Here is a 13,539-nt window from a genome sequence, read left to right as displayed (position 1 = left end):
CATGTATAGCAAAGGGAATTTGGAATGTAGGATGCCCTAGGGACAATTTCTACTCTAAAATTCAAATTCCCTTCTGAAGAAATATAAGAACCTTTGACAGAAAGACTCACTCTACAGAGGAATGTGCAATAAGTGTGTACCTGCCAAAATTAGTCATTGACAGGGAAGTTATAGAAAACATACATAATGACTTGGTGGCCTGAAGATGACCTTCAAGGCCACTGCAATTCTGAATTCTTCTGCTTTAATACCCTTTAATTCTGGTAGCCCAACTGATGCCTTTTATGTTTTTTTTAAGAGTCCAGAGTGCTTCATTAGTAATTATTATTAAGTACACATTTATTAAGTACATTCTGTGTGCTAGGCTACTGACCATATTACTGTATAATTTACTGTAATCTGCATAAGAACTTTCTGAAGGAGATACTATTGTTCTTATTTTAAGGAGGAAGACATTGAGGATTGAGAGGCAGTTACTTATCCAGAATAAGAGGTGAACCTGACTTCATCCAGTATTAATAGCTTTAAAATAATATCACTATTTTATAAGCACTTACTACATGCTACTCATTGTTTTATGATGACAGAGAATCACAGAAACAACTTAAATTGGAGAGCTACATATTTGCCATTATGGAAATGTCCCTCTGGCCATATAGTGTGAAGGACAGATTTGAGGGAGTCAAATCTGAAGGTGGGAAAATTATTTAGGGGATAAACAAGACACTGAACTAAAGCAAATGCCACGTAAATGGAGAGAGAAGATGTCAGAATACAATAATAAAAATATAGAAATAAAATATCTTAATTAACAAACAATTTGATTTAGTGATGCTGGAGATAGAATGATCTCAAAGGAATTTAAAGATACTTACCTGGATTAATAGAAGTATTGGTGCCATTAGCCAAAATGTAACATTTTGGGAGAAAAAAATAATAAATTTGATCACCTCAATTTTGAAGTGCTTATGGGATCTCAGAGAATCTCCCCAGCAGATAGTTATACATGTGATTCTGAACTTAAACTAAGAAATGAGGTTTGAACATCAATATGGAACTGGTGAGCAAAAAAAGGTTACTAAACCTGTGGATCTGAGTAAGAATATACAAGGAGGAGATATCATTTGGGAATAGAAAAAAGTCATGGACAGAATCCACGGCCACATAATTGTGAGAGAAGTGAGCCAATTGTAGAATTTTCAGAACGTCCAGAAAGAGTTCAGAAAAATCAGGAAAGAAGGAGGTCACCCAGTAAAAAGGGAAGAATTTAAAGAAGGGAGTAGTCAATTTGTCAAATGTTACAAATGGTGAAAGATCATTGGAAGCATCTATTGGGTTTGGCAGCTGGGGTAATGGTCATACTATTGAAGAACATTTTAAGAGAATAAGTAGAAAGGGTGGGGCAGAATCCATACTGTGAATATCGATGTGCATAAAGTGATTAAGAGAAATCATCACATAAATCTATGATGCATTATGTTTTGAGACTGTGCATCCTTCTCCTAATCACTTTGCTGCCTCATCTCAATTCTTCCTGTATTTGTACAGGGTCAAAAAGACGACTCGTTAGAGTCGTCTGTCACTGTGATTCTTATACTCCACTGAATAAGCCATCATGATCCAACCCTCTTTTATTTCTCTCTCTCTCTGCTTAAAGTTTCTGCAGTGCATGTTTTATGCAGAAAGTATATGTAATAGGACATTTGTGACATTCAAATTGAATTTTAATGAAAAGGACTTAAAATCTTCAGCAATTCCAGTAATATTCTGGCTTTTGAACTCTCTAGTTAACTAATAGAGAGATTTTGCTGTTGTAATTGGTTGGTTTCTCATTGGTACCTTTCTACATTTAATTCACCCACACATTCAAAGAAGAGATAGGAAAGATGTTTACTGAGCATGGCTCATGTGTAAAACACTGTGGTGTTACTGGAAATGCAACATTCTTGCCCTCATGGTCTTATTCCAAAACAATCCAGACATTATACAGCTATACAATTTGTCACTTAATTATAACCGTTATATGTGTTAAAAGTATCAGTTCCTTCTTTCTACTTTTACTTCATATAATTTTATTAATGTAATAAATTAACCATTGAAATATTTTTTTCATGCCTAAAGAGTAAAATTTTTGGCCACTTCAAAAACTTAATTATTCATAATAACTAATTCCCTTAAGGTTCAGGAGAGCCATTCATTTAATATATATCAAATACACACATTTATTTATTAGTACAAATATATGAGGATATCCTTAGGCATGTGCATATATATATAAATATATATACTTATGCATACATATCTTACATGTATATTTCATATACTGCCTAAGTTTATTGATTTATAATTTTAACAAGATATTTTATAAGTAAAACCATTAGGAAAAAAATTCAAAGAAAGAGCCAGATATTGCTGTTAGCAAAATATTTAGCATTAACCTTCTCTTTTTTCCCTTCATAGCAACTACTCGCTGCCATGGCAACCTTTCCCCCACCCCAAGCATACCAGAGCTTCTTGGATGAAAAGCACAAGGCCTTGGAGACTTCAAATGTCTCTTGTACAAAGCAGTCTAAACCCTTTACCCTGGAGCCATTACCATCCTGTGCCTCAGAAGGGTTGGCTACGCCATTTAATTTATTATGTCCTGCTTTTCTCTCCATTCAATCAATATCTCTCCAAAACAGCAGGAGAGGGAAACAAACAAACAAAAACAAAAAACAAAAAACAAAAAAAACAAAAAACAAAACAAACAAAACAAAACAAAACAAAAAAAACCTTTTACATTTCTTTGCACAGAGTAGGCACTCAAGAAATATTTTTTTTTTGATTATTCAATTGATGAGTACCAAACAAATTCATGTGAATCTAAGTAAATTAGTCATTTAATCTCACTAATTTATTCTGATTGTGTTCTTCACTCACTCCTCCCTCCCTCTTGCTCCAGTCTAAACCATATTAAATACTGATGATCTATAGATGAGCCATTATCACTTCTGCTTAGGCCTTTGTTAGTCCTTCTATCTGAGACTCCTTCCTGCTACAGGATACCCACCCCCTTTCTACCAACCTAGGTAATTCCTGCTTGTCATTCAGGTCTCATATAAAGATTCCCTCACTCAGGTAGCCAAGAACAACTACTAAGGGGCTGGGCACTACTTATCAATGCTACCAGAGTGCCCTGCGCTGGCCACTGTCTGGTGACTGACAATCATAGTGATCTGAAATTTCCTTTGTATTTTTTCTATTGCTCAAACTGACAACTAGTTCCTCTATTTATTCTAATAGGGTTCCAGTGGTGTCATTTACAAATTTTGAGTTCCTACTAAGTGCCAGCCACTATACTGGGGAGCTGGTACAGTGATAAACAAGTCGAATTTCTTCATTAATAAAGCTATACTGTCTTGGAGGAAAACAGAAAATAAGTACATGAACAAAGTAGGAAGATAATTTCAGAGAGTAATTAAGTGCCCCAAAAGAGATAAGGCAGAGTAATGGATAGATTTGCTGGCAATTCGCAGAATATTTTGTAGAGACTAGCTAGGTAAGGTACCTCGGTGGAGGTGTATTTAAGCTGGGACACGAATGATGACAAGAATACAAGGAAAAGTACTGGAGGGAGCACATTCCAGGCAGAGAAAATAACGTGCAAATACTCGAAGTCAAGAAGATTCCATTGGTCATATGTGGAAGTACATGGCTGGAGGTAATGAATGAGGGAAGAGAGGTATGAATTGGGAAGTATTCAAAGACCACGTCCATTAAGGTTTGTAGGTCACAGTGGGAAGTAGGAAAAAAATCTAACCAGGGCCAATATTTGATCTAAAGGAGTTGAAAATTTCCTCTGAGCTTTTCTTCAGACACCACAAATAAAAAGTAACATATTTATTGGGTGTTCACAGCATGCCAGGAACTATCCTAAGTGCTTTTCATGTAATAGCTCATTGAATTTCATTAATAATTCTATGAGGGAGGATTTTAAAGATGAGGAAATTGACACACAGAAGAAAGGCTAAGCAACTTTCAAAGAGCCCATAGCTAAAAAGTGGTATGGCCAAAATTTGGATCTTAGTAATCTGATTCCAGAATCCATACCCTTATCCACTGTGACAAGATTTTGTCAGATATCCTGCTGGAAGCCACACTATGGCACAAATAAATTTGGAAGTGATATTCTGGCTTTTGAAATTGCAATTTGATGGACTCATTATAATGGACTCTGTGGTCACCAGTAACTGTTTATGGGATGTCATTATCAACATCATTAAGATTAAATATTTAATGAGCATCTGTTACCTGCAAAAATTGTGGCTAAACACAATGAGGACATAAATGGACAGAATATGATTTCTGTTCAGCTACCCTGTAGTTTGTTTGATGAGATAAAACAATTAAGTTGGAAGGCTCATAAACTTCTCTCTTGTATGGTAACTTGCAGAGCAAAGCAAAGGCCACCGAGATCATCAAGACTCAGGTGATCTGTAAAAACCCGAGTAGGTCAGGAAGTAATGCAGAAGAAGAAAAATGGAAGACTTACAAGACAGAGAAAAAAAGCAAATTAGAATGACTTGTATTGAGTAGTTGCAGGGCATATTTCACATTATGAGAGCCCCAGATGAATGGGCAACCAAAATGGCTCTGTTGACTCCTATCTCACCTGTCTCTGATCTCCACCCCCTTCTCAGTCTATAAAGGAAAATTTCTGGTGCTGGGAAGAAGGGGTGAGAGGGTGATGGAAATCTGTTTCTTGAAGCCCAAGTGTGGAGTGCTTTTCCTTTTTACCATAGAGAAGGGTAGAGGGATGCCTGTCAAGGCAAGGGAAGGAGGCTCCAACATAATCATTCCTAAGAGTTAGGGGGAAATGCTGAGAACAGACTAACATCTCGTCTCCAGTTGAACCTCTACTTAGTTCACAGACTTATATTTCACTCACCCAGAAAAGAGAACTAGAGAAAGAGAGGACAGAGGGAGTGCACTGGATGAAACACCTTGTAAGCCCAGTCTTTGGTCTGTCAAGAATGAGTTTCCCATGTGTCATGACTGCAATTGAAGATGGGACAATCTTGTCAGTGCTTTGCTTTGTTTGGGTTTCCCCTGTAAAGAGTTTGAGAAGACATCTATGCACATACCTTTAAATTCTAATATTAATATTAATATTAATAGTAATAATAATAATAATAATCTTGCAGGTTAAATAAGTATATAAATAAATCAGGTTAAATCAAAAGCATTTCTACTAGAACTGGTCAAAGAAAATGGCAAGGCTACTCGTATTGTTAAAACTGTTCAAAACTGATCCTATAACTAAACAAATTGAAAACTGAACAATCTAAGTTTGGGCAGCTTTTCCAAAAGTTAACAAATAAGAATGATTTTAGTCCCAAATTTCCCAGGCAGCTATGATTCCTGCTACCTTAATGATGCAGGCTCTATAATGAAAATTAATAGCTCCATGAGTAAGAATGAAGTGAAACTCAGACAGGAAGACATTAAAAAATATAAACCAAATCCCAAAGAGTTTGTTCTCTGCACTAAATATTTTAACAGTGCCCAGCAGGTTTAATCACAGAGATATTTTGCTTATGAAGCTTCTCCTGGAAAAACCAGATGCATCTTTCTGCCAATCTCTCCTTATTCAAGGTTGGCAATTATAGCAGAGCTGCATCAGAGTTTCTTTTTATGCTTAAGAATTATATAGCTTACTTGATGACCACCATTATGCTGAATACCTTTACAATAACTTAATTTAATTGGTTTTTACTGAGCTCAGGTAAAAGAAAGATGTAAAGAGCAATGAAGCTCCTGAAAGTAAGCAGATCATTGGGAGTGGAACTGTAATTGACCAACACGCTTGCCGACGCCCACTAGCAGCTGAACCTGGACTAGAACAGGCTCTGCTTGCCACTGTGCCCCAGCAGTCTCGTTACCTCCTCCTGTAGCTGTGGCTGTGTTCTAATACCTCCTCAGGCAAATGGGAAAGGGCATTTCAGGGAGTATCTGCATTATTACATGGTGATCTTCCTCAGTGAAGAAGGTCATATATATTAGAAAGATGGCTCCCTTGGGTTATTGAAATTTTCTATTCTTGTATGAAACATTTTTCTTTATTCCTCTTTCTGCCAATGCTTTTTAAGGCCTCCAGGTGGCACATTTAATCACACTCTTCCATCTTTGTGATTGAGGGGCCTGGAGGTATAAAATGGTATCTGCACTGATTGCTCCTCCCAGACCATAAATAATCTTTGTACAATATTTATTTCTCCCTCTGTTTCTGTATATATTTGAAATATTCTTTTTATGTAAATGCAATATAAAATATTCTATGCTATTTTGTTTAACACTTAAGGATCACCTTATGTTGTAACATCTCACATCAGAATAATTACATATATGAAATTCTAGCAAAGGGAACTGGAAAGACTTCATGAGAAATAGAAAGAAGAACTAAAAACAATACTTGATAGAAGAGAGTAGAACTTGATAGTTTTTTTACTTAAATATGTATATGATCTAGAACTATTTGTTTAACCTTTCTGGACTTGAAATACCTCATTTGGGAAGTAAAAAAAAAATTCCCTTCTAATACTGAGCTTCTTTCTTAACAGTCACTGTATGATGTAAATAAATATTTATGATTTAAAATATTTAATTTTACTTACATTTTGATAAGTGAAGTAAAACATATTAGAAGAATATGTTAATTACTCTGGTTTTAAACCCTAATATAAAAGCTATTTTTTCTTGTTGTGTTATTATGGTTCTGAACCAGTCAGAGAACCGTCAGTGGATTAAAATTATTCCCAGTGATACTGCTGAAATATTTATAGCTGTCTAACTGACCATAATTACTAAGCATAAAGCCTACAATCTGTGAAAATTAATGTTTGTTGAGATTATTTTTTCTACATGTTTGGACTCAAGTTCTTTCATTGAATTTATAATATATCAATTTCAACATCAAAGGTAGGGATGGCAAATTTATGGTGTGAGATGGAATTTACTGAAACATGAAAATTTATTTGTAAAGTATGTTTTCACTTTTTTTCTTTAAAAATAAAAACTATATGTCACTGATCTAGTCACAACTTTTGAAGAAAATATAGAAGAGATCAAATATTTTACTGTTTTATTTCCATTTAGATTTTCATAATGAATATGAAAATTAGTTATTAAATTAATATGAAATTAATGTTCTGATAACAAATCTAAGAATATCTGCAACTACATTTCATACTTTGAAAGAGAGGGTTCATAATTCTACTTTATTTACTATAGAGTTAAATATACTTCAACCTACCATAAATAAAATACGCTGTTATGCCATCTATTAAAGGTATTTTGCTGTATACACTTTCAATAAGAATCTATATGGAATTTGTTTTCCAATATCATTTCAAATTAAGATTGATTCTAAATTGTACTTTTAACTAAATTTTGATGTTTCCAATGATTTATTTGCAATGTTTACATTTTTACAATTAGGAAACATTTCATAAATATGTGTTTGTATAGAGATTTTTCAAATATGTAAAAAATATTGTAGATTTAGTTAAAGAATTAAGTCAAATCCATTTTTACTTCTATCCTCCCCAAAGAAAAATTATCTTCCTGTTTTGGTGAAAATAATCTCCATATATCAAAAATAATCCAAAATGATAACTCAATGTCAGGGTGCCACTGAATGCACCTTCCTTTCCATCATTGATTTGGAATGCCACTGAGTAAATATATGAAGCTATATATATATATATGTTAGTTTTATTTCTAGGTTCTCTATTGCATTGTATTGGTCAGTCTGTCTAGTCTTTAACTAATAGTCCACTCTTCATTGGGGAAATATGCCTGAACTGTAATTGCTTTATGGAGAGCAGCAATAGGGTGAGAATTCAACAACATTGTTACTGATTTCCCTGCCTCCTTCTTCCTAAAGTTCACATATTCCTTTCCTATTTTTACTTTTATTCTTCCCTATAAATTTTATTATTTCTATATGAAATTGTATAATTCAAATGATTTCAGGATTTGAATGTATTTTTTATTAAAATTACACATAAATTGGGATGATTTATAATCTTTATAATAGTGAATCTTTCTGTTAAAAACAATGCAAGTCCACAATATTACCTGATTTCAAAAATCTAAACTAAAATAAAAAGTAGTAGTTTTTCATAATTTGTTTCTAAAATCTAACCATACCCAATTTGTTTTGTGACAAAACATAATCCCATGTGAACTATTTTGATATTTTATATATCTTATTTACTGTGAATATTGAAATATTTATCTCCAGAAATATTACTGTATTTGAGGACAAGATGATGCTCCAAATTCAGAGAGGGTGCTTTATATTACATGGTGCATTCGTTTGAGTTTTAATTGATGTATCATACTTAGAAAGTATACAAATTATAATTATACAATTTTATAAATTATTACAAAGTAAACTCATCTGAAACTACCATATAGATCAAGGACCATAATAAAAAGCAATACGGAGACTCCTTTGTGTCACCTCCCAAAGGAAATACTATTTTGACTCCTAAAAGTAAAGAATCATTTTCTTGTGTTTAAATCTTCTAAAAGTATAACTGTATCCTTTATTATTATTACAACGGTAGAAACTATCTGTGGGGTAGTATATGGGAACTATCTATATTATCTTTCCCACATCTCTATGAATCTAAAACTGTATAAATCTAAAACTATACTAAAAAAAAGTTTATTAAATAGGTTCTTAGTTCTGATTTCTTTCACAAAGCACTATTATGTTTGTAAGATTTACCTACATTGTATTTAACAGTATTTTATTCATTTGCATTTAGCGGTATTCCATTCTATTAATATACAACAAATTATTCATCAAAATCTGCTCATAATGCTTCAGTTGCTTTTAGGCTATTTTGTTATGATTGATAATGCTGATATAAATAATTTTGTACATGTCTTTTGGTATCAAAGAAGGCTTTTGGTCTCAGAGGCTTAATTGTAGAAAAGTTTTATTATATGTTTTAATTCCTTGTCTAAAGTAAAGGCTAATATAGATTTTCTATTTCTTCCTGTATAGCTTTTGGTAAATGTTGTTTTGTTAGAAATATATTTCTCACCTACCTTGTCAAATATGTATTGGCACAAACATAATATTTCCTAATTATCTATTTTTTGTAGAATCTGGTGATGTCCATTCTCCCTCTTTCTCCCTCTCTCTCTCTCTTTTTTTTTTTTTTTCCATCCTAATTTGTCTTGCCTGGGCTCTATTAATTAAATATCTCTACCAAAAATTCAGATTGGATTTAGTTTTCTCTACTGCATGACTGTATTCTGTTTTATTTATTTCTGTATTTATCTTTAAAATTTCCTTTTTTCTGCTTTCTTTGTGTTTAATTTGCTGGGATTTTTAAAAAAACTTTTTAACATTACTACTTTGATCATTAGATTTGAGTGTTTCTAATTTCCAAAACATTCATATAATGCTATAAAGATCATTCTGAACAAACTTTAGATAACCCACAAGATGTGATATGTTGCATTTTCTTTATCAGTTTCAAATACTTTCTCATTTTCATGTAATATATCTTTTTTTGACTTCTTGATTAAAAGTATGTTTTCCAAAATATTTCGAGAATTCCTAGTTATCATCTTCTTTTTAAAACTAATTTCTAGCATATTTCCATTTATTTGGGCATCTACTCTAACTGATTCTTTGCAATGTTCGAAGACTTTAGTTAAAGCTTAGCATGAAGTCAATCTCTATAAGTGCTTCTGGTTCACTGGAAGAGAATATAAACTTTTGAGTTGTGTATAACATCTTAAATGTATAAGTTAGATCAAATGTGTTCTTCAGTTTAAATCTTTTATATCCTTTCTGATGTTTTGCCTACTTAGTCCTTCAATTGTTAAGAGAAATGTGTTAAAATCTCTTACTATTACGTTGGATTTTAGTTCTGTAAATGTTTTTTCCTATAAGCTGAGGCTATGATTTTTAGTATATACAAATTTATAAGTATAATATCTTCCTGATATATTTATCTTTTTATCATTATAAAATATCTCCCTTTAAACTCTAGTATTTTTTAAACTTACTATCTACATTTTTTGATATTATGTCAGTATAGTAGTTTGATTTTGTATAAATTCCCATTTGAACTTCATTCTTTCTATATTTTTACATGTAAGGTTTTTTGACAAGTAATTAAAAAAAATTATCTGGTATGACAATCTTTGTCTCTTTAAATTGGAAAGTATATTGCATTTATATACAACTGATTTTAGTAGATTCTACCATTTCTTTACGATTCTTCGTTTTTTTCTCTTTTCCTGTCACTCTTCGTTATTACCTAAGTATACATCCTGCTTCATTGATTTTAGGTTTTGAAATTTGTCTTTTGACCACTGGGATGTGGGTAAAATGATCTCTACTTCCTGCCCACTTGTTCTCCATAACCTTCAGTCTGTGTCCCATTATAAGAAGACAGGGGAGACAAACCAGAACCTAACCAACAGCCTAGAGTTGAGCTGCCAGCCTGTGCTCCAGCTGCTAATGAGCAGGGGGAGCAAGAAATATTTTTGCAAGATATAGAGGTTGTGAGTTCTTTCTTTTTTTTTTTTTTTTTGTATACATATAGCCTAATGAAAGCTGATTGAGCTAGAAAATGGTACCAGGAATGTGGTGTTGCTGTAGTAAAACATGAAATATGTGTCACTGGCTACTGGCTGGGAAAATTGTTACAGGAGACTGAAAAATAAATGGCAACTCGTGCTATGTGGTATTAAAATGTATGGTAAGATTACTGTCTGTGATTACTCGGCAATCAGACAACTTAATTAATAAACCTATGACTCTGCCCCATTGTCGGTGAGATAGAATGTTAATAACTTTAGTTGGTTGCTTTCAGCTATATTTCTTAAGTTACTAAAAAAATGAAATGAGCTAAAAAAATGACTGGTGTGTTTGCCAGCAGGAATGAAAAAGAAAGGAGAGTATTCAGCCAGTGTTAGTACTCATCTCTGTTTATCAGCCCTTGGTGAGGCTAAGCTATCACAGATTAGAAAGGACCTGGCTTTGGAATCAGATAGACCTGTTTTTACATCCCAGCTCAACTGTGTATTAGCCCTACGCTGTGCTCTATCTGTTAAGAAGAGGTGATTTAACACTGGTTACAAACAACTCCTAAACGTTAGCAGCAGCATAAAAGAACAAAGTTTCTTTCTTATTCTTGCCACATATCTGACAGGGGTGGACTGCAAACTCTGTTCCGCTTAGGCCCAGTCACTCAGGTTCCAGGCTCCCGAGGTTTCCAGTTCATCATATACTTCCACTGGGTAGACAAAGTGCATATACGAATAAACAAACATTTGGGTAATTTTAAGGAAATAAATAGATCGGTATGTGTGAAAAGCAATCAGAATATATTGAGTAAAAGCAGCCTAGTCCTGCTTTCTTAGAGTCAGTATGAATAATCTAATGGAGCTTAATAGGTGTGCTAAACTCAGAGCAGGATTACTAGCACCCAGCCTCAGTGAAAGATAATCCACCATTTAGAAATCTGTGCATCATTAATGTTTATATCTTAATTAATACTTATTAACCCCAGATATTTTTACTTATTATCCTTTTAACTCCTGCAATAGCTATTTAGGCACCAGGCACTGCAGTAGACACCAAATGGATGGTAAATGAGGCACCGTCTCTGACCTCAGTCAGCTTTTCATCAAGAGACCCTATTACGATTACATGAGCCAGAATACACTTAAGCGCCACAAAAAAACCCCAGAGCTCTCAGCATGCTTTGTAGAGCTCTGCTAGAGAAGGACTTATTTTTCCTAATGGTGGTGTTCTGCTTTTTGTTTTTGTCAGAAGATTGTCTTTCAAGTTTCATGACAACTTCATCCTGACTTATTCTTAACTGAAAGCTATGGGCAATAATTAATAACAATTAATAGTCATAGAGTTTTAAATATGTGCTCAGTGTGATCAATGCACCTTGTATTGATGATCTCATTTAACTCTAACAAGAAGTCATTGAGGGAGGTATTATTATATTATGTTATAGATAGAAAACTGAGGCCAAAGGGCTAAGAAATTTACCCAGCCTTACAAAGGTAAAAAGCAGGATATTTGGGATTAGAAACCGAGCAGTTTGAATCTAAAGCCATGCTTTTGACCACGATGCCCTGTTACTTTTTTTGAAGTATGCAAAGCTGATTCCAGTCCCACCTTTAATAAGTTCTAACTAGTTGCCTTTTCAGAGATTCTGATTTCTCATTTATCCTTTAAGTTCAGAAATTCTGGAAATCTTCCTTAAAACATATTCTCACATTTCACATTTTAAAAAATGGAATAGGCCCATAGCCCTGGTAAAGAATATGCTTTTTGATCTAAGCATCTGTCCCTTCTCTTTTTAATACTGTTCATTTTTCCCTTAGGTCTCTACGGAGGAAGGCTTGAATCTGGCCGAAGAATATAACTGTGCTTTTTTTGAGACCTCTGCAGCCCTCAGATTCTGCATCGATGATGCCTTTCACGGTTTAGTGAGGGAAATCCGCAAGAAGGAGTCCATGCCATCCTTGATGGAAAAGAAAGTGAAGAGAAAAGACAGCCTGTGGAAGAAGTTAAAAGGCTCACTGAAGAAGAAGAGAGAAAACATGACATGATATCTGCTTCTAATTCCCTTACTCTCTATCTCTCTCCGAATTTTATCCATTGGACAATTCCAAATGTCACATTCTGCCTCATTTCTCATCCCCCCACTGCCCTGCCTCTCCCTCATTCTCTCTCCCTATCCCCTTCTCTCTCACTCAATATCTGTCTGTAGGTAAAAGCAAGATCTGCATAACTGTACCTCTTGAGATAGTTTTGTTTTGCCCTTAACAGTTGGATGAATTTTGTCAATCAGTCGGATATGCTGTTTAGTTTTTACAATATATGACTAAATAAAATTGACATTCCAATTGACTCATTTCTCTTTAAAGAGCCCAGCTTCATTTGGTATGCTGTCCAGTTATAGAGGAAATATTCAGAATTGCAGACAGAATGATAAAAGGCTCGGGGGATCTGCCTTTGCCTGATAAGGCTTGGGTTTGTTCACATTTCAGGAATCTCAGTAAATAATGAAGAAGCCCAGAAAACAACTCAGAGCAGGAGTCTGCAGCCTGGTCTTTCCTTAAAAACAAGAGTTGTGCTTTTTCTTGAATGCTCCATAGATGACCCGCAGAGAAATTATTAATAATAGGAACTGGCTGTGGGTCATTGGAGGGGTGACGTGAAATATTTATGTATTTACAGTGCCCTGCCCCAGTAGGCTTGGGCAAAATTATCACAGGGAAGTCACTGAGCTGAGGCAAAGGGACATTGTTTTTGTAGAAGGAAGAGAGAGGCTTATCAAAGGACACCCTGCTCCCTCTCTGTGAGGAGTCCCTCTTAGGACTGCTTCGTTTACAGTGGGATCATCTGCAGAGCAAGAGGCTTGTTGACTCCAGAGACCCTAAATTCTTATGTTGCCAAAATGTCCTATCTCTACCTACTCAAACCGTGAAACGCCAGCA

The 13,539-nt window shown here is 34.2% G+C and overlaps 1 protein-coding gene across 1 annotated transcript in view; it reads left to right on the top strand.

The window, feature by feature from the left end:
• Window positions 1–13,321, top strand: part of RIT2 (Ras like without CAAX 2) — a 299,871-nt gene extending 286,550 nt beyond the window's left edge. The window contains exon 5 of the mRNA XM_016125047.2: window positions 12,421–13,321. Within this exon, the coding sequence (XP_015980533.1) occupies window positions 12,421–12,648 (228 nt within the window). The 3' untranslated portion in view covers window positions 12,649–13,321. The remainder of the gene's footprint in view (window positions 1–12,420) is intronic.
• Window positions 13,322–13,539: the final 218 nt, after the last annotated feature.

This window comes from Rousettus aegyptiacus, unplaced genomic scaffold, assembly GCF_014176215.1.
Source record: "Rousettus aegyptiacus isolate mRouAeg1 unplaced genomic scaffold, mRouAeg1.p scaffold_m13_p_12, whole genome shotgun sequence".
Lineage (NCBI taxonomy): Eukaryota > Metazoa > Chordata > Mammalia > Chiroptera > Pteropodidae > Rousettus > Rousettus aegyptiacus.
Note: the sequence above shows the minus strand (reverse complement) of the source record. Positions and strands in the feature narration are given on the sequence as shown.